Raw genomic sequence first — 21,008 nt, 5'->3', positions numbered from 1 at the left:
GGTTGAATATATCGCACAGGTAAGCCAGTTTTGCGACCCATTCCTCGTCACTGAAATGTGCTGCTAGCGGTGACTTCTTATCTGAGAGAAATCTTTGCAGCGGCTCTCGTAATTCAAAAAACTCTGGCCAGCGATTTCCCTCTGGATAACCTTCTTATTTCTGTGTATAAGAGAAGGCATCTATGCTCTGCGTCCATCTCCTCACAAAGCTGCTCAAACAGGCGCGAGTTAAGGGCATGTGCTTTGACATGGTTAATAACTTTAACGACGTCAGTCAATACGCTGTTCAATTCCGGTGGCATTTTGCGGCTTGCCAGCATTTCCCTGTGAATGATACAATGCGTAGATTCACACTCAGGTGCAACCTCCTTAATCCGAGCAGTTAAACCAGACAGCCGTCCGGTCATTTTTCCTGATATATAACCATCCAGCGACTTGAACAGTTCTGCGGCTGTGGTGTTGGTTGGCAACGATAGTGCACATAACATGTCCTCATGCACATCCTCCTGATAAAGATATCGCACATAAACAAGTAGTATTGCCTTGTTGTCAACATCTGTAGATTCATCAACCTGGAGGTCGTACCACGGTGATGTATTAATCCTCTCCAACAATTGTGTCTCAATGTCTTCGGCTATTTCCTCAATGCGCCGAGTCACGGCACTAGCCGACAGAGGCACCTGTGCTATCTTTTTAACAGCGGCCTCCCCTAGAAGTTCACGGCAAATGTCTTTGGAGGGCAAGATCAATTCTTCACCAATAGTGAATGGCTTTTTAGCCTTAGCAACACAGTTAGCCACTAAGTATGACGCTCTAAGTGCATTCGCATTTACTGATGTGGTGGCCCTCAGTAATTTCTTCTGTCCTTCGTGTTCCTGTTTTTTTCTTTCAAAATACTCCAGGGGCTTGTCTTTTAATCCAGGGTGCCTGGTCTCCAAGTGGCGAAGCAGTTTTGAAGGCTTCATTGCCTCATTAGCAAGCCGGTCGCCGCATATTATGCAGAGCGGGCTTGAAATATGGGAATCACCTGCCGCGATAAACCCATATTTTAAGTAGGTCTCCTGGTATTGTCTGGTAAAAGTTTTCTTTTTCTTTGAACTCGTAGGCTCTTCTTCTGTCTCTTCACTAGGCCTTTTCCCTTTCGCAAAAAAAATATCCAAAGACGTCTGTTTCTTACTCATTTTGCTAGCTTGTGGGTTAAAATTTGGCGCACAAGTGACCGGGATGCAAACGAGCGAATCCGGTCATTTTTTTAAATAAAAGGTTTTTCAAAATAAAAGATTGTTAATACTCTGATAATAAATAAAACGGAAAATATTAATTATTTCTTGTGCGGCCCGGTACCAATTGATCCACGGACCGGTACCGGTCCGCGGCCCGGGGGTTGGGGACCACTGCAATAAAGTATATACTTTAAAGATCAAGATAATACTGAGAACAACACAAGTTCCAGCAAATCAAGGAAAAGCCTGAACAAATAAAAACGTCTTAAGATGTTTCTTGAAGGAGTCAGTAGATCATCAAACACACATGTTTCTTGAAGGAGTCAGTAGATCATCAAACACAGAGATGTTTCTTGAAGGAGTCAGTAGATCATCAAACACAGATGTTTCTTGAAGGAGTCAGTAGATCATCAAACACAGAGATGTTTCTTGAAGGAGTCAGTAGATCATCAAACACAGATGTTTCTTGAAGGAGTCAGTAGATCATCAAACACAGATGTTTCTTGAAGGAGTCAGTAGATCATCAAACACACATGTTTCTTGAAGGAGTCAGTAGATCATCAAACACAGATGTTTCTTGAAGGAGTCAGTAGATCATCAAACACAGAGATGTTTCTTGAAGGAGTCAGTAGATCATCAAACACAGATGTTTCTTGAAGGAGTCAGTAGATCATCAAACACAGATGTTTCTTGAAGGAGTCAGTAGATCATCAAACACACATGTTTCTTGAAGGAGTCAGTAGATCATCAAACACAGATGTTTCTTGAAGGAGTCAGTAGATCATCAAACACAGATGTTTCTTGAAGGAGTCAGTAGATCATCAAACACAGATGTTTCTTGAAGGAGTCAGTAGATCATCAAGAGCAAAGAGAGAGAAGAAAAAGCTTAGGAGCAACAGCCTGTAGATTCTGATCCACAGACCTCAGAGCCCGAGCTGGGGTGTAAGTCTGGATCAGATCACTGATGGAAGGTCTGACCATGAATTGATCTGAAAGTAAGAACCAGAATTTTAAAATGATCCTGAAAGAAACTGGAAGCCAGTGAAGAGTTTGAAGGAGAAATGTGAGTTCTTCTACTAGAGCGGCTCAGAATTCTCGCTGCAGAGTTCTGAATCAACTGCAGGCGAAACAGCTCCTTCTTGTTAAGACATGAAAACAAACTGTTACAATAGTCAGGCCGGCCAACTCGAGTGGGCTTAAGCGTCCACCCTTAGCGGGGGGCAATCCGATGCCCTGAGGGAGAACCAGAGAGGACATTTGAAGTTCTCCTTGCTGGCGAAGAGGTCTGCCACCAGGTGACCGAACCATATCTCGGCTGCCACTGCCTCGGACAGACCCCATTCGTCCTGGACGGCCCCCCTCGACAGTCTGTCCGCTACTGTGTTCAGCTCGCCCGGCACATGCTGAGCTCTGAGAGAGAGCAGGAGACGGTCCGCCCACAGCCAAATCTTCTTTGCCACACTCAGAAGGGCTGGGGATCTGACTCCACCTTGGCGATTTACGTACGCCACGGCGGTGGAGCTGTCGGATAGCACTAGGACGCTGGACCGTGACAGTTGGGGAGAGAGGTGGAGCAGGACATTGTAAATAGACTTTAGCTCTAGCCAGTTTATGTGTCTGTACACTGGTCTGTTCCAGACCCCGCTGACATAGGCCTGACCCGAGGTGCCTCCCCAACCTGTCAGAGAAGCGTCTGTGAACACCTGAGTGTTATGAAGGACGCAACCTAATGGAACTCTTCGTCTGAGGTTGGTTAGAGGGTTCCAAAAACTGGATGTCCTGCAAAACCCGAGCGGGAAGGTGCACTTTTCGACCCTGTTTCCGCTTGAGGTCTAGCTTGAGACGACCAAACCATCTCTGGAGCTCCTCATATGCAGCAAGCCCAGTGTGAGCTGCTGCTATGAGCCCCAGGAGGGACATATCAGCGCCTGCTGTCGTCACTTGACGCAGAGCTTCCAGCAACTGTGTTGTCAGTCGGAGAATGGGCTGGATACGCACGTCTGGGAGGCGCGCTCCCTCCTCCGAGTCCAACAGTACCCCCAGGTAAACTAACTGTTGAACTGGAGTCAGAGCGCTCTTGCTGGGGTTCACTGTGAACCCCAGGGTGGCAATATGGCTCAACACCTTCTGTGTGTTAGTGAAACTTTCTGCCTCTGACCTGGCAAGGATCAACCAGTCGTCCAGATAGCCTGTCGAGCGCACCGCACAGGAGAGCCATGTTGTTCGCGAGAGAGACCACCTGCGTCCCCCCCATAAAGGTTCTGTTGAACAACATAGCCGTCAACCTGTCTTCAGCTTTAGGCAGAGCTACAGGTCGGCCTGGCCAGAGCCGAGCTCCCAGGTCGAGGGCAGCACGTACCGCATCCGGGCTCCGGGACACAGCGCCGCCAGTCCATCCCGTCCACACGGCAGTAGGTTCCTCCGGACCCTAAGGGAGGCCCCGCAGCCGCAACGCGTGGTCCCAGATTTCGTCCAGCTTAGGACAAACAACCCCTGGAACCGCAGCCCTGCCCTCGTTTTTTTTAATATATATATATATATATATATACATATATAATTATATTTTAAATACTTTTCTTTTATTTGACATTTCAACATTAGTGTGATTTAAGATCAGTTTTGTATAAATGAGAAAAATCCAATAAATGAACTATTTCGGTTTGTTTTATTTACATATTAATATATTTCTAATACTTTTATTTTTTAATTAGATATTGTAACATTCATGTGAAGAACTTTAAAATATAAATAAGGTTTATATATAATTTACAATTTGGGTTTGTTTCATTTATATTTATATATGTTTTCACTGAATGGTGTTGAGCTTTGTTTGTAAAAGGAGGACGAACCAGATGCAGTTTACAAAACCATATTTATTGACGTGTTTCCAGGAACACGAGGCGTCAGAACATCAAGCCTTGGATACAAACGCGAGTCGAGCAGAAGCAACAGATGTTTGAAGCTCCAGGTCCAGTCGCTGCTCCTCGACAACAACAACAACAACAACAACAAACAACAACACGAGTAGAAAAAAACCTTCAAACCTGCAGCGACGCACGAGGAGATGAATAAAAGGTCAGAGGTCGCGACGACGCCCCTTATTAAGACTTAAATACGAGTTTCTTGCTGCGTTATTGTTAGCAAAAGTGGAATGTTTAGAAGAAACAAACGTGTTCCTGCAGATCAAAGACTTCCCTTCAGATGTTTTCTTCTTTTTTTCATCATTTTTCCTCCAAAACAAAGGTCTAGTGAAACTCCTCGTATCGCTTCATCCCTCGCTCCATCAGGCAGGCGAACACCGTCATCACCATCTTGGGCTTCACCTCCACCAGGTCCTCGGGCAGCGCGTAGACCCGGGCGCCGATCTTCCTCGCCATGGAGACGGCGTATCTGTGGAGACGGACTCGTTATTCGTTTCGCTCTCGTCCGGGTCGTGGTGACCCGAGGTCTTACTTTGCGTTCTCCAGCTTCTCCTCGTCGCTCAGGCAACCGGTTCTGACCAGATCCTGGTTGATGCTGTTGGGTTTGATGGCGTCGATCAGGTCCAGGACCGCGATGCTGCTGCTGATCCCCTTGTCCTGGATCACAAACATGAGCGTCAACAACCGGGACTCGAAATTACATTTCATCATTAGTTTTTATTAATTATTTCTATATTGAAGAGTTTAATTAGTTTTTATTAATTAAATCTATAATGAAGAGTTACATTTGTTTTACACCAAACAACAACAATTGAATGTAAAATCATTAAACAATATATTTTTATTACACAGAAATAAGTAAGTAAGAAGTAAGTAAACAATAACATTTTAAATAAACATAAATAAATATTACTTACTTACTTACTTACTATTTATATATTTTTCATTTATTAGTATTTTAAATTCAATATAAAAGTAAGTAAGTAAGTAAGTAATATTTATTTATATAGCGCTTTTCCAGACCAGGGTCACAAAGCGCTTAAACAATCAAAACAATACTCAAAAAAGTACGTACTTTAAAGATCAAGATAATACTGAGAACAACACAGGAGTTCGAGAAATTCAAGGAAAAGCCTGAACAAATAGAAACGTCTTAAGATGTTTCTTAAAGGAGTCAGTAGATCCATCAAGAGCAAAGAGGAGGGTTTCATCTTGTTCACTAGTGCCGAAATATCACCCAAAGATACAGCAGTGAAGGAAGACCAAGAGGAGGAGAGGGGCTCAGAGACAGTAGGGGTTCCAAACAAAGGGGGAGAGATTTTCTCTTTGATCAATTTAATTTTGTCAATGAAAAATCTCAACAATGCATTGCTGTCAGCTTCACAGAAGACAGGCGTGATTTGAGGAGCAGGAGACACGAGAGAATTAATTGTGTCAAACAAAACTTTGTTTTTTTTTTCTATTTGCTGCTACTAGTTTTCTGATGTAATCAGATCTAGCAGTTTCTACCATCTCATTGTAAGAAGTCATCAGATCCCTGAGGTGAAGTCTGTGCACCTCAAGTTTAGTAGACTTCCAGAGACGCTCAGTCTTTCGACAAAGTCTCTTCAGACTCAGGAGATCTTCATTCGATTTAACAGGTGCCACTTGATCCAGTATTTCAACACAATGACCAGTGAAACAGTGAATCAAACTGTCCACGTCTGTGCAGTCATCAAAGGAAAGACGGTCAAACATAGCAGAAAAACTGTCTGCAGTATCGGCTGAGATGACACGCCTCTGAGACCTAACTTTCAAAGGCTTAGGTTCAGGGATGAAGTCCAGGTTAAACAAGACAAGAGAATGATCACTCAGATGCTGGTATAATAATCACCAGACATTACCAACAGAGCACAGAGTCCCAGTCGTCACATGATCACCTGTGCGTCCCGTGATTGGCTGAAAAAGCTCTGTACGTTTTGTCTAGTGACGCTATTTTTATCTATTATAACAACATATATTGAATATATTATATATATATATTATGAAAATTCAAAGTTCAAACGAATGAAAACATATTCCGATGATCTCCGTCCATATAAACACAGTCGATACTTGTTTGCACTTCAGCCTCATTGTCACCTTGAAGCTGGAGATCTTGGACGTCTTTCCAGCGTCTCCTAACGCCTTGTTGACCCAGCAGACGATGAACTCGTCGTTAACTTTGTGTCCTTGACCGAGATCCTCCAGCATCCTCAGCGTGTACCTGCAGATCCAGGCGTCAGTCGCGCTCGTTTAAGAGTTGGTGACGAGTTAGTGACGAGTTGGTGACGAGTTAGTGACGAGTTGGTGACGAGTTAGTGACGAGTTGGTGACGAGTTAGTGACGAGTTGGTAACGAGTTAGTAACGAGTTGGTAACAAGTTAGTAACGAGTTGGTAACGAGTTGGGTTAAGAGTTCGTAAAGAGTTAGTAACGAGTGTGTAACAAGTAAGTAAGAGTTGGGTTACGAGTTCAAAACGAGTTGGGTTACGAGTTCGTAACGAGTTAGTAACGAGTTGGGTTACGAGTTAGTAACGAGTGCGTAACAAGTTAGTAACGAGTTGGGTTACGAGTTAGTAACGAGTTGGGTTACGAGTTAGTAACAAGTTAGTAACGAGTTGGGTTAAGAGTTCGTAAAGAGTTAGTAACGAGTGCGTAACAAGTTAGTAACGAGTTGGGTTAAGAGTTCGTAAAGAGTTAGTAACGAGTGCGTAACAAGTTAGTAACGAGTTAGTAACAAGTTAGTAACGAGTTGGGTTAAGAGTTCGTAAAGAGTTAGTAACGAGTGCGTAACAAGTTAGTAACGAGTTGGGTTAAGAGTTCGTAAAGAGTTAGTAACGAGTGCGTAACAAGTTAGTAACGAGTTGGGTTAAGAGTTCGTAAAGAGTTAGTAACGAGTGCGTAACAAGTTAGTAACGAGTTAGTAACAAGTTAGTAACGAGTTGGGTTAAGAGTTCGTAAAGAGTTAGTAACGAGTGCGTAACAAGTTAGTAACGAGTTGGGTTAAGAGTTCGTAAAGAGTTAGTAACGAGTGCGTAACAAGTTAGTAACGAGTTAGTAACAAGTTAGTAACGAGTTGGGTTAAGAGTTCGTAAAGAGTTAGTAACGAGTGCGTAACGAGTTAGTAACAAGTTAGTAACGAGTTGGGTTAAGAGTTCGTAAAGAGTTAGTAACGAGTGCGTAACAAGTTAGTAACGAGTTAGTAACAAGTTAGTAACGAGTTGGGTTAAGAGTTCGTAAAGAGTTAGTAACGAGTGCGTAACAAGTTAGTAACAAGTTAGTAACGAGTTGGGTTAAGAGTTCGTAAAGAGTTAGTAACGAGTGCGTAACAAGTTAGTAACGAGTTAGTAACAAGTTAGTAACGAGTTGGGTTAAGAGTTCGTAAAGAGTTAGTAACGAGTGCGTAACAAGTTAGTAACAAGTTAGTAACGAGTTGGGTTAAGAGTTCGTAAAGAGTTAGTAACGAGTGCGTAACAAGTTAGTAACGAGTTAGTAACAAGTTAGTAACGAGTTGGGTTAAGAGTTCGTAAAGAGTTAGTAACGAGTGCGTAACAAGTTAGTAACGAGTTAGTAACAAGTTAGTAACGAGTTGGGTTAAGAGTTCGTAAAGAGTTAGTAACGAGTGCGTAACAAGTTAGTAACGAGTTAGTAACAAGTTAGTAACGAGTTGGGTTAAGAGTTCGTAAAGAGTTAGTAACGAGTGCGTAACAAGTTAGTAACAAGTTAGTAACGAGTTGGGTTAAGAGTTCGTAAAGAGTTAGTAACGAGTGCGTAACAAGTTAGTAACGAGTTAGTAACAAGTTAGTAACGAGTTGGGTTAAGAGTTCGTAAAGAGTTAGTAACGAGTGCGTAACAAGTTAGTAACAAGTTAGTAACGAGTTGGGTTAAGAGTTCGTAAAGAGTTAGTAACGAGTGCGTAACAAGTTAGTAACGAGTTAGTAACAAGTTAGTAACGAGTTGGGTTAAGAGTTCGTAAAGAGTTAGTAACGAGTGCGTAACAAGTTAGTAACGAGTTAGTAACAAGTTAGTAACGAGTTGGGTTAAGAGTTCGTAAAGAGTTAGTAACGAGTACGTAACAAGTTAGTAACAAGTTAGTAACGAGTCATTAACGAGTCAGTAGCGAGTCAGTAGCGAGCGGCGCCATCACCTCCTCATCAGCTGCCACACCAGCGCCAGGGTCAGGGTCGGGTTCCCGTCATGCAGGTCCGACCCGTCGATGCCGACCAGAGAGAAGTTTGCGTCTTTGCCCAGCTTGACGGCGTAGTTGCAGTTCTCCAGCTGCAGGACAAGGTTAGTGAACCGAGGACACGAGGTCACGAGGTCGCGAGTCGTTGGTTTACCTTCTTCATCCTGGCGCCCATCCTGGGGTACGGCGGCTTGTTGACCTTGTTCCAGTCGACGCACACCTTGATCTTCTCGTACAGTTGGTGGATGACGACGGCGTCGATGAGGTCACTGCGGACACACAGGTCAACGTATGATAGAATATTTATAATATATACAATATATATGTTTTACTTATAGACTCGTAACATCCCACGATCAACACAGTTGATTTTAATCAGTGGTTAATCAGAATTAATGATTTATTTTAACATTTATAACGATGAACCTTGATGTTGTTTTTTAAGTATTGAATAATTTAATTAAACAATGTTTTTTATTGAATTTATTTTTTTAATTAAATGTTTTTTAAACATTTAATTTATATAATAATAGTATTTTTTATCACTAGTCTTTTAAATGCAATGTAAAAATGACGACATAATGTCATCACAGATCATGTGACGACGAAGAAACACATGATCCAGCAGCTCTGAGCTCTGTTGGTCATGTCTGGTAAAAAAAGACTGAATGGAAAAAAATGTTGAATTTATGACATTTATTTTATGAATAAATGGAACTAAAATATCAAACTCTGTTTAAAACAAGGATTTATTCACAAAATATTCAAATCTTTTAAATTTAATAATTATTAAACAAAATATATACTTTTCAATAAAGAAATTATTTAGTTAAATTATTCGAAAAGAAAATGCAAATATTAAAAAACCTTTAAATAAAAACCTGAGATACACTGATATACATTCATAGTAACAATGAAATCTATTCTTCAAGTAAAGTCTCGCTGTAGGAGGTGCAGTCGTTCATGTCGCCGGCAGAGGGCGCAGTTGTCGAGTCCAGGTTTGAACACTCACCCGTAGAGATGATTGACGTGAGGAGACACGCCCAGCGAGTTCATCCAGTTCCGGAAAGTTCTCTCTTCCCGCGTTTCATCTGTTCAACGCAAGAATACATGTATTTATACATAATAATAATCTCTTCAGTCATCAAACCCTCATCAGTTCTAATGTTTACATCAACATGTGATTAACTGAGTCAAACTAATTAATTCATGAGTCACTGACGATTACTAAAATATTGATACAGTATATTGTTTAAAATTTTGTAATATTGAACGGATTTTTTTTTAATACGAGATTAACAAATGTTTACAGCATTTGTTCGTTTTTGTGTTGCAATTAAACTTCCGGCCTCTAGATGGCAGCAGTCGTTACGTCCTCCGCAGCTAAAGTAAGAATAATGACTGAGGACGAGAGGATACAGTGAGTCCAGCAGCTTTTAAAGCTGATGTTTGGACATATTTTGGTTTGAAAACAAATGACAGCAGTTACGACTTTGTCAAGAGTCTGTGGTCTGTAAATACTACAACACCAGAGTCAAGTACTGGACAATACTACACATATATACTTGTTACTACACTACCACAACACCAGAGTCAAGTACTGGACAATACTACACACTTGTTACTACACTATCACTACACCAGAGTCAAGGACTCGACAATACTACACATATATACTTGTTACTACACTATCACAACACCAGAGTCAAGTACTGGACAATACTACACTTATATACTTGTTACTACACTATCACAACCCCAGAGTCAAGTAATGGACAATACTACACATATATACTTGTTACTACACTATCACAACATCAGAGTCTAGTACTAGACAATACTACACATATATACTTGTTACTACACTATCACAACACCAGAGTCAAGTACTGGACAATACTACACATATATACTTGTTACTACACTATCACAACACCAGAGTCAAGTACAGGACAATACTACACATATATACTTGTTACTACACTATCACAACACCAGAGTCAAGTACTACACAATACTACACATATATACTTGTTACTACACTATCACAACACCAGAGTCAAGTACTACACAATACTACACATATATACTTGTTACTACACTATCACAACACCAGAGTCAAGTACTACACAATACTACACATATATACTTGTTACTACACTATCACAACACCAGAGTCAAGTACTACACAATACTACACATATATACTCGTACCTTCAAGCGCGGCCCAGTCGATGTCCACTGGTTTGACCAGACTTGGATATTTGTTGAACAGATTGGCGACGAAGCCGAGGTTGAGTTTAGGATGACCGTTGACGACGTCCCTCGGTGTGACGAACTGTCTGCAGCCGAGCCGGTCGGCCTGTTGCAACATGGCCTCCGCCCTCCTGGTGTCGTCTCGCTCCTACACACACACACACACACACACACACACACACAAGGCTCACACACACTCTCTCGCTGGTGTGTGTGTCTCTCACTCACGTTGATGCCGTTCATGTCGATCATGATGGCCGGACGCTCGTCCTCCGTGCCTTTAGGAGAGATCTGGTTGAGCAGGTGGAAGTACGCCCTCGAGTCCTGCAGAGAGTCACTGTCAACACAACGCTCGGCTGACGCACACCGACACACACACACACACACACACAGACACACACCTTGATGTCGGAGCTGAAGTTGTTGATCGGGGACACGTTGGCGTTGTCCAGGTGATAGTTGACCCATCGCAGCAGAAGCTCTTCAGGCGACAGTTTCATCAAGTCCTCCAGAGTCTCTCCTTCTCTCAGCAGAGCTGCCAGAGCTGGTGCACACGTTTACAACATGTTTAGAAGAAGCTTACAACACGTTTAGAACACGCTTAGAACTTATACACTAGTTTATAGCCTTTACAGAAGTTTAGAACACGTTTAGAACACGTTTAGAACAAGCTTAGAACTTATACACAAGTTTAGAACATGTTTTTTAACTTATACACACATTTATAAGTTACAAACGTGTTATAAACGTGTTATAAACTTGTGTATAACACGTTTATAACTTATACACACGTTTATAACACGTTTATTATATGTTTAAAACACGTTAAGAACACGTTCAGAACACGCTTAGAACACGCTTAGAACACGTTTAGAACTTAAACACTAGTTTATAACCTTTACAGAAGTTTATAACACGTTTACAACACGTTAAGAACATGTTTTTTAACTTATACACACATTTACAAGTTATAAACCTGTGTATAAGTTATAAACTTGTGTATAACACGTTTATAACTTATACACATGTTTATAACACGTTTATTATACGTTTAAAACACGTTTAGAACACGTTTTTTAACTTATAAATGGGTGTTAAAGTAATAAACATGTTATAAATGTGTGTATAAGTTATAAACGTGTTAGAAACTTGTTTAACACACATTTATAACACGTTTATAATATGTTTAAAACGTGTTAAGAACACGTTTATAACTTATACACACGTTTATAACACGTTTATAACTGATACACAAGTTTATAACACGTTTATAACTGATACACAAGTTTATAACACGTTTATAACCTATACAAGTTATATAGTCATACAAACACCAACAGGTCAGACACGCTAACAGAACACTGAGCTACGTTAACTTCCAAGTCATGTGATCCTCTGCGTGTCATGACTAGTTGATCGTTTGATCAGTATCTCTGTGCTCCGTTAGTAATGTCTGGCGACTCTATTATACCAACAGTTTAATGTTGAAGTTAAGACTACGAATACAAATATGAATAAAGAAACTCAAAGTTTCAACATCTAAATGTTAGATTAACTCAATATTCTGACACTGATCAACTTCCACATGTTTTGACGTAAACGTCGTCATCAAACCTTCGTTCCTGCTGAGCTCGATGTCCGCGAACAGACCGATCTTGATGATCTGCCACAGCAGACCCAGGACCAGGTGAGGTTTGCCCTCGCGCAGGTCCGTGGCTCCGATGTTGACCACGTGGCAGCCGATGGCAGAAGCCGAGTTCAGGGCCAGGTTGAGGTTCTCCTGCAGGACGAGGGTCGCGAGGGTCGGTGAGGGCGGCGCCAGAGTGTAACGGCAGGTTTGAACGCACCTGTCTGGTGAAGGCCGTCAGCTTCTTCTTGGTGATGGCGCGCTCGTCGATGGTGTCCGGCACCGACAGGTTGATCATCTTGCTGTGAAGAACATGACGTCAGGTTCTCGTCTCACGAGCGAGAAGATCAGCGACGATTACAGCAGGAACACAAGATTTAAAACACGCTTCTTCAAGTCTTCGTTTGAAACATCGTTTTTTATTCATTTGCTCAAGAATTAGTTCAACAAGATTAAAGTGAAACTTGAAAAACATTTTTTAAACAAATTCGCCTTAAAAAGTTTGACATTAACATAAGATTTATTTTATTAACTTGCTTTGAAGAGTTCCTACAATCTTAATAAGAAACTTTCCAAACTTAAAAATATAAATGTATTATCCTAATGTTCATATTTTATCTTTTAAATTTATTTTCTTCACAAAAATATATTTTTTTAATGTATTAACTTGTTTTTAAAAGTTCCAAAAATATTAATTTGAACCATTAATGTTCTTTTTATTTCATTCATTTGTTAAAAAAAATAGTTTTTACCTTCTTAATGTGAAAGTTTTAACATTTTTATAATTTAAATTCATTAATTTGCTTCAAAAGTTTAACTTTTTAAGAACTCTAATTTATACCAATTTATAAAAAAGCTTTAAAAGTTTAACATTTACAACTTTTTTAAGGTTTAAATTTTTATTAATTTGCTTAAAAAACAGAAATAAAAAGAGTTTTATAATCTTAACCTGAAACTTAACCCCTGTGTCATCTCAGGGTCAAGGTTCACTAAAGGGTCAAAGAAAATGTTTGAAATAAAAGTTCTTACGATGTTGATGTTAAAATGTTTCATGATTTTTTACTCATTTGTAAATAAGAAACTTTTTGAAGCCGTTAAAAGTTAAAAACTGACCAGAGGACGATCCCGTCGTCCACCTTGTTGAAGAGGTCTTCACTGACGGGGTCCATGGGCAGCACGTGTCTGCAGTCGGGGTCGTCCTTCAGGGCCGTGTTGATCCAGTTGACGAAGGCGAAGCGTTCCTCCTCTGAGGACCAGCACACGTCGTCTCTCCAGAACAACAACAACAACAACATCACGCCTCCTGGACCCTGACCTGAGAAGGAGTGCTGGGTTCCCTCGCTGGACTGCTCCGACGTTCCTCCTATAGCCAGGATCCCGGACTTCTTGTTGAGGATGGTTCGGAACTTCTTGGCTTCTTTGCTTCCCTTCAGTTCCGTGACGATCTGAGAGACAAACGGAGTCGAGATTATTTTCTAATGCATCGAGAAGAACATGTTCGTCCCTCTGAGGGCCGAGAACCTCCAACATTCTCAAGAACATCATCAGCTTTTGTGATAATACACCTTTATTCAGTCGTTCAAAGTTGATCGTTTCTGAAGCTGAACTTGAGGAACAACATGCCGTCGATAAATGTTGTCACAGCAGTTCATACTAAACTCTGCAGCCAGAATTCTGAGCCGCTTTAGTAGAAGAACTCACATTTCTCCTTCAAACTCTTCACTGGCTGCTCTAGTAGAAGAACTCACATTTCTCCTTCAAACTCTTCACTGGCTGCTCTAGTAGAAGAACTCACATTTCTCCTTCAAACTCTTCACTGGCTGCTCTAGTAGAAGAACTCACATTTCTCCTTCAAACTCTTCACTGGCTGCTCTAGTAGAAGAACTCACATTTCTCCTTCAAACTCTTCACTGGCTGCTCTAGTAGAATAACTCACATTTCTCCTTCAAACTCTTCACTGGCTGCTCTAGTAGAAGAACTCACATTTCTCCTTCAAACTCTTCACTGGCTGCTCTAGTAGAAGAACTCACATTTCTCCTTCAAACTCTTCACTGGCTGCTCTAGTAGAAGAACTCACATTTCTCCTTCAAACTCTTCACTGGCTGCCAGTTTCTTTCAGGATCATTTTAAAATTCTGGTTCTTACTTTCAGATCTATTCATGGTCAGACCTTCCATCAGTGATCTGATCCAGACTTACACCCCAGCTCGGGCTCTGAGGTCTTAAGACACCATTATTTGAGCTTATCCCCGATATTATGGAATTCCTGTGTTTGTCTTATGTGTCTTGATCTCTTAAAATATATTTGAGGACCACTGGAGCAGCTGGTCCTCAAACATCTCAGGCCAGAAGTCCAGCACGCGCAAGACCCCCTGCAGTTTGCATACCGCCTAGCAGTTGGTGTAGAAGATCCTTCACCTCCTGCATCAGACCTACTCCCACCTGGATAAAGCAAGCGGTTCAGTGAGGATCCTGTTCCTGGACTTTTCTAGAGCCTTCAACACCATCCAGTCCACTCTGCTGCAGGACAAACTGACACAGATGCATGTGGACCCTGGTCTGGTCTCCTGGATTACGGATTATTTTACCGATAGGCCACAGTATGTCAAGCTGAAGGACATCACGTCTGACACTGTGGTGTGCAGTACAGGAGCACCTCAGGGGACAGTACTGACCCCTCTCCTCTTCACCATCTACACTTCAGACTTCTGCTACAACTCAGAGCTGAGTCTCGTCCAGAAGTTGCTGATGACACTGCCATTGTTGGATGCATCAGGGACAACAGCGAAGACGAGTACAGGAGTCTGATACGTGACTTTGTGGACTGGAGTGAGAGGAACCACTTGCAGCTGAACACCTCAAAGACCAAGGAGCTGGTCTTGGACTTCGGGAGGTCCAGGACAAAGTCACGTCCAGTGTCCATCAGAGGCGACGAGGTGGAGATAGTGGACAACTATAAGTACCTCGGTGTGTGGATGGACAGTAAACTGGTCCTGCAACACAGACCATGTATATAAGAAAGTTCAGAGTAGACTGTACTTTCTGAGGAGGCTTCGATCATTTAACATCTGCAAGAAGCTCCTCTGCATGTTCTACCAGTCTGTGGTGGCCAGTGTTCTATGCTGTGGTGTGTTGGGGTGGAAATGTGTCCAAGAGGAGTGTCAACAGGTTGGACCGGTTGATCAGAAGCTCTGTGGTTGAAGCTGGACTCACTGGTGACAGTTGCTGAGAGGAGATCATTGAACAAACTACTGTCCATCATGATGATGACATCATCCTCTCAACACTGTCATCAGTGAGCAGAGAAGCAGATGAAGCACGAATGCTCCTTCCCATGATGCAACACTAATAGACTCAGGGACTCATTCATTCCTCGGGCTATTAAATTGCACAATTCTTCGGGGGCAGGAGTGGAGTGAAAGTATCTGGATGTTCTGTTCTATGTTAGTCTTTGTATCCTTTGTCTTTGTTGTTTTACTTTGATCTGTGATCTTTGTCTTTAGACTTGGTGTGTAATTGTGTTCTTTCTTTTTATTTCTCTTTGTTCTTGTTCTTATTTTATTTATATGAATAATTGTATTACTGTGGCGGATTGGAAAACAACTATTTACCTCCTGAGGGATCAATAAAGTTCTACCTACCCATTTTATTGAGTATTGTTTTCATTGTTTAAGTGCTTTGTGACCCTGGTCTAGAAAACACTCTACAAATATTACTAACTCATCAAACATCAGACTTTGTTGTCAAGAACCGACACAGTAATAATCTGGTGAAAATCATTTGATTCTCTAAAGTGTTTGTTGTTGGAAAACAAGCTTCATCTTCATCAGCAGAAAACTCTCCAAACACACCGTCATCAGGAAACTGTCGCGGGTCCAGTTCTGTGGAGTCATGATAGTCATGATGAGAACCTCGTGTGAGGACGGATGTGGCTTCAGATGAAGCTTCATGAATATGAAGCGTCGACTCGTCAGTCCTTCGTGGACCACAAGAGTCTGGTCAGCAGTGAAGTTCACCACCAGCACAAGGTCCAGCTGAGTACCAGGAGAAACATCCACGACAGCACGACCTCGACGTGTCAAAACAAGGATAGTGACGTCGTGATAGTGTAGTAACAAGTATATATGTGTAGTATTGTCCAGTACTTGACTCTGGTGTAGCGATAGTGTAGTAACAAGTATATATGTGTAGTATTGTCTAGTACTTGACTCTGGTGTTGTGATAGTGTAGTAACAAGTATATATGTGTAGTATTGTCCAGTACTTGACTCTGGTGTTGTGATAGTGTAGTAACAAGTATATATGTGTAGTATTGTCCAGTACTTGACTCTGGTGTTGTGATAGTGTAGTAACACGTATATATGTGTAGTATTGTCGAGTACTTGACTCTGGTGTAGTGATAGTGTAGTAACAAGTATATATGTGTAGTATTGTCCAGTACTTGACTCTGGTGTTGTGATAGTGTAGTAACAAGTATATATGTGTAGTATTGTCCAGTACTTGACTCTGGTGTAGTGATAGTGTAGTAACAAGTATATATGTGTAGTATTGTCCAGTACTTGACTCTGGTGTAGTGATAGTGTAGTAACAAGTATATATGTGTAGTATTGTCCAGTACTTGACTCTGGTGTTGTGATAGTGTAGTAACAAGTATATATGTGTAGTATTGTCCAGTACTTGACTCTGGTGGTGTGATAGTGTAGTAACAAGTATATATGTGTAGTATTGTCCAGTACTTGACTCTGGTGTTGTGATAGTGTAGTAACAAGTATATATGTGTAGTATTGTCCAGTACTTGACTCTGGTGTTGTGATAGTGTAGTAACAAGTATATATGTGTAGTATTGTCCAGTACTTGACTCTGGTGTTGTGATAGTGTAGTAACAAGTATATATGTGTAGTATTGTCCAGTACTTGACTCTGGTGTAGTGATAGTGTAGTAACAAGTATATATGTGTAGTATTGTCGAGTACTTGACTCTGGTGTAGTGATAGTGTAGTAACAAGTATATATGTGTAGTATTGTCCATTACTTGACTCTGGTGTTGTGATAGTGATCAATAAAGTTTTACCTTACCTTACCTTACCTTATACGTGTAGTATTGTCGAGTACTTGACTCTGGTGTAGTGATAGTGTAGTAACAAGTATATATGTGTAGTATTGTCCAGTACTTGACTCTGGTGTTGTGATAGTGTAGTAACAAATATATACATGTGTAGTATTGTCGAGTACTTGACTCTGGTGTAGTGATAGTGTAGTAACAAGTATATATGTGTAGTATTGTCCAGTACTTGACTCTGGTGTAGTGATAGTGTAGTAACAAGTATATATGTGTAGTATTGTCCAGTACTTGACTCTGGTGTTGTGATAGTGTAGTAACAAGTATATATGTGTAGTATTGTCCAGTACTTGACTCTGGTGTTGTAGTATTTACAGACCACATGATCTTGACGAGGTCGTAACTGCTTTCATTTGTTTTTCAAATCAAAAATATTCCAAACATCAACTTTAAAACCTGCTGTATCCTCTCGTCCTCAGTCATCATTCTTCCTTTAGCTGTGGAGGACGTATCGACTGCTGCCATCCAGAGGCCTGAAGTTTAATTGCAACACAAAAACGACTAAAGACTGAATATTCACATGTTAATTGTAAATAAGAAAATCTAATTATTTTATTATTCTAAAATAAATGTATCGACTCATCTTGTCAACGATGTGAACTGGTCGTCATCATAAAGTGTAAAATCAGTTTTTAAATAAATAACTGTTTATCTTCATCAACAATGAACGCTCAGTGAAATATATTAGTCGACGTTGAAGCGTCTGGTGTTTGAACTGCAGCACAAACTGTTGCCATGAACGTCTCGTCCATCATCGGCGCTGAAACCAAACACTGAAGCCGACTCTGCTGATTTCACCACATTCCCTCCGTCTGGGCCGAACACTGGTCCCTCTCAGGAAGGTCCAGACCAGAGGGAACCAGGAGCCCGGTCCACTCACCAGCATGAACTCGTCGAAGCTGATCTTGTTGTCGTTGTTCCGGTCCAGCTTCTGGATGATCTCGCGCACCTTGAACCCCGGCGTGGGACAGTTGGCTTCTTTGAGGAGCTCCTGGAGCTCGTGGTCGCAGATGAAGCCGTCGTTGTCCAGGTCTGAGGGAGAACAAGAGTCCGGTGAGTTCATGTTTGAGGAACTAGTAAGAGACCCCCAGGAGTGTGACCCTTAAACTAAAGTGGGGCGTCTTCTCCAGGTCAACCTTAGTGGAGGAGCTCAAGTATCTCGGGGTCTTGTTCACGAGTGAGGGAAGAACGGAGCGAGAGATGGACAAACAGTTGTGGTTACGTCAGATGTTATGCAGATGATGCACTGATCTGTGTTGGTGAAAGAGGTGAGAAGACATGAAGTATATAAAGATCTATACCTTTTATTGATGGTATCAATAAGTGCTGCACGATATTGGAAATATGTGCGATATTCAATATTGGTGACTTGAATTGCGATATCGATATTATTGCGATATCTTTTCTTTCACCTAAAACTGTAGCTGCAAGTACTGTAGTGAAGGTCCGAGGATTTAAAGAAGGAAAACGATATTTCACTTTCATTTATTTCTGCACTTCTGTGTCGACATGATGGTAGAAAAATATCTCTTATAACGCTCAGTCTCGCGGGACTTGCATTCCCACCAAACTGAGCGACATCAGAGAGGAGCCGCCGGCGCGTCGTGATATCACCAAATCAATAATAAATCCTTGTACACACACACGTAACACTTTATAAATGACGCTAAGAACTTAGCTCGTTAGCATACGGTGAAGACGGACACATAACACTCTATAAATGACGCTAACAACTTAGCTCATTAGCATACGGTGAAGACGGACAGGTTTGTTTGGAAGTTCACGATCTTATAAGAAAACAACTGAGACGAGATGAAAAGTTCTTACAATATGTTGCTTTAACAAAGGAGGTTGAAAGAGACGAGTGACTGGATCACTAGTGTTTGACTAGATCATAAGTTAGTATTACTTCACTGGATCACTAGTGTTTGACTAGATCATAAGTTAGTATTACTTCACTGGATCACTAGTGTTTGACTAGATCATAAGTTAGTATTACTTCACTGGATCACTAGTGTTTGACTAGATCACAAGTTAGTATTACTTCACTGGATCACTAGTGTTTGACTAGATCATAAGTTAGTATTACTTCACTGGATCACTAGTGTTTGACTAGATCATAAGTTAGTATTACTTCACTGGATCACTAGTGTTTGACTAGATCATAAGTTAGTATTACTTCACTGGATCACTAGTGTTTGACTAGATCATAAGCTAGTATTACTTCACTGGATCACTAGTGTTTGACTAGATCATAAGTTAGTATTACTTCACTGGATCACTAGTGTTTGACTAGATCATAAGTTAGTATTACTTCACTGGATCACAAGTGTTTGACTAGATCATAAGTTAGTATTACTTCACTGGATCACTAGTGTTTGACTAGATCATAAGTTAGTATTACTTCACTGGATCACTAGTGTTTGACTAGATCATAAGTTAGTATTACTTCACTGGATCACTAGTGTTTGACTAGATCATAAGTTAGTATTACTTCTGTGTATATACTGAGCTAAGACACGTCGCCATAGCAACCGAGCCTAACAAGCTGCACAGTTCACAGACGGACGGAGACGTAAACAACAACGAGACATAGAAGTACAAATTGACAACTTTACAGAACGTGACACTGATTGATGGAAGTGTGCATTTAATAAATGCTTACTTTATACAATTAAATTATAATTATCGCACATGTTTTCAATGTATATCGCACGTGCCAATATCGTGATATCGATATTTTTCCGAAACATCGTGCAGTCCTAGTATCAAAGTTGGAAAATGATGGTGTTGGTGTCGACTGCTGGCGTTTTGATATCGTGGCAAAACTGGCAAATACTGATACAGTACATTATGAAACTTCTGTACCTTCTATTGTCGTTTACTAGGAACCTAACTTCCCGAAGGAGATCTCTAGAGGGTTTAATAAACTCCATCCATCATCTAGTCCACTAAAGTGAGAAGCACAGTGATCCGTGAGAGACTCGCGGTGGAGCCTCTGCTCAGATGATCAGAAACTGCTGAGAATCTCAACTATTGGCAACAGTTTGAAACACTCACCGATCTTCCCGAAGGTCTCCCTCATCTCCTCGACGTCCTCCTTGGTGATCTTGGCACTCATCTTCTCTGCGGGGACGAGGTGGTCGTGCAGGAGAGGCTGTGGGTCAGAAGCAGGAGGTCACCTCAGAACATCTTGTGCGGTCACAAGAAGGAAGCGACGGTCGAATCAGCGAGAAGTTAAACGTTCTGGTCTTTCCCTGGCTCTCTGGAGGAGGAACAGACCAGAGGAATGCTCCAGATCCAGCGCCGGAGCAGGGCGTGCTGCCTCGAACTGGTGCGATGGCATTCCTCTGGAACACTAACCCTCAGAAAACAAAGATGAGCTTCAGGCTCGTCGTGACCAAAGATGGTTCGGTTTGGAAAAGTCAGAATATTGACGTTTGATCCAAGAGCTCAAAACCTCCACCGGGAACGTTCACAGCATTTTTGTGGTGAAGTTACACAAAATTGTGTCGTCTGTCCGAATCCTGAACATCCCATAATAATGCACAGTCATGCAAGACAACCAATACAATGCTAATGCTAGCTGCTCCAAACTGTATCTATTTGGTCTTAAATGTTTAATATTTTTTTATTCATTTGAATCTCATTTTGTTCTT

General features: G+C 41.3%; 1 protein-coding gene across 1 annotated transcript in view; it reads right to left on the bottom strand.

Annotated features, from left to right (window-relative positions):
* Positions 1-4,076: 4,076 nt before the first annotated feature.
* The window catches only part of LOC148065710 (plastin-3-like), a 30,892-nt gene continuing 13,960 nt past the window's right edge, over positions 4,077-21,008 (bottom strand). The window contains exons 2-16 of the mRNA XM_087806983.1: positions 20,410-20,506; positions 18,230-18,381; positions 13,549-13,678; positions 13,347-13,479; positions 12,454-12,535; positions 12,221-12,386; positions 11,008-11,150; positions 10,835-10,930; positions 10,565-10,754; positions 9,363-9,441; positions 8,505-8,619; positions 8,312-8,442; positions 6,266-6,389; positions 4,677-4,801; positions 4,077-4,613 (exon numbers count right to left, since the gene is read on the bottom strand). Of these exons, the coding sequence (XP_087663109.1) occupies positions 4,469-4,613; positions 4,677-4,801; positions 6,266-6,389; positions 8,312-8,442; positions 8,505-8,619; positions 9,363-9,441; positions 10,565-10,754; positions 10,835-10,930; positions 11,008-11,150; positions 12,221-12,386; positions 12,454-12,535; positions 13,347-13,479; positions 13,549-13,678; positions 18,230-18,381; positions 20,410-20,470 (1,872 nt within the window). The 5' untranslated portion in view covers positions 20,471-20,506 and the 3' untranslated portion in view covers positions 4,077-4,468. The remainder of the gene's footprint in view (positions 4,614-4,676; positions 4,802-6,265; positions 6,390-8,311; positions 8,443-8,504; positions 8,620-9,362; positions 9,442-10,564; positions 10,755-10,834; positions 10,931-11,007; positions 11,151-12,220; positions 12,387-12,453; positions 12,536-13,346; positions 13,480-13,548; positions 13,679-18,229; positions 18,382-20,409; positions 20,507-21,008) is intronic.

Source organism: Callionymus lyra, chromosome 14, assembly GCF_982586985.1.
Source record: "Callionymus lyra chromosome 14, fCalLyr1.hap1.1, whole genome shotgun sequence".
Taxonomy (NCBI): domain Eukaryota; kingdom Metazoa; phylum Chordata; class Actinopteri; order Syngnathiformes; family Callionymidae; genus Callionymus; species Callionymus lyra.
The sequence above is the reverse complement of the archived record's forward strand: the minus strand, read 5'-3'. Positions and strand labels throughout refer to the sequence as shown.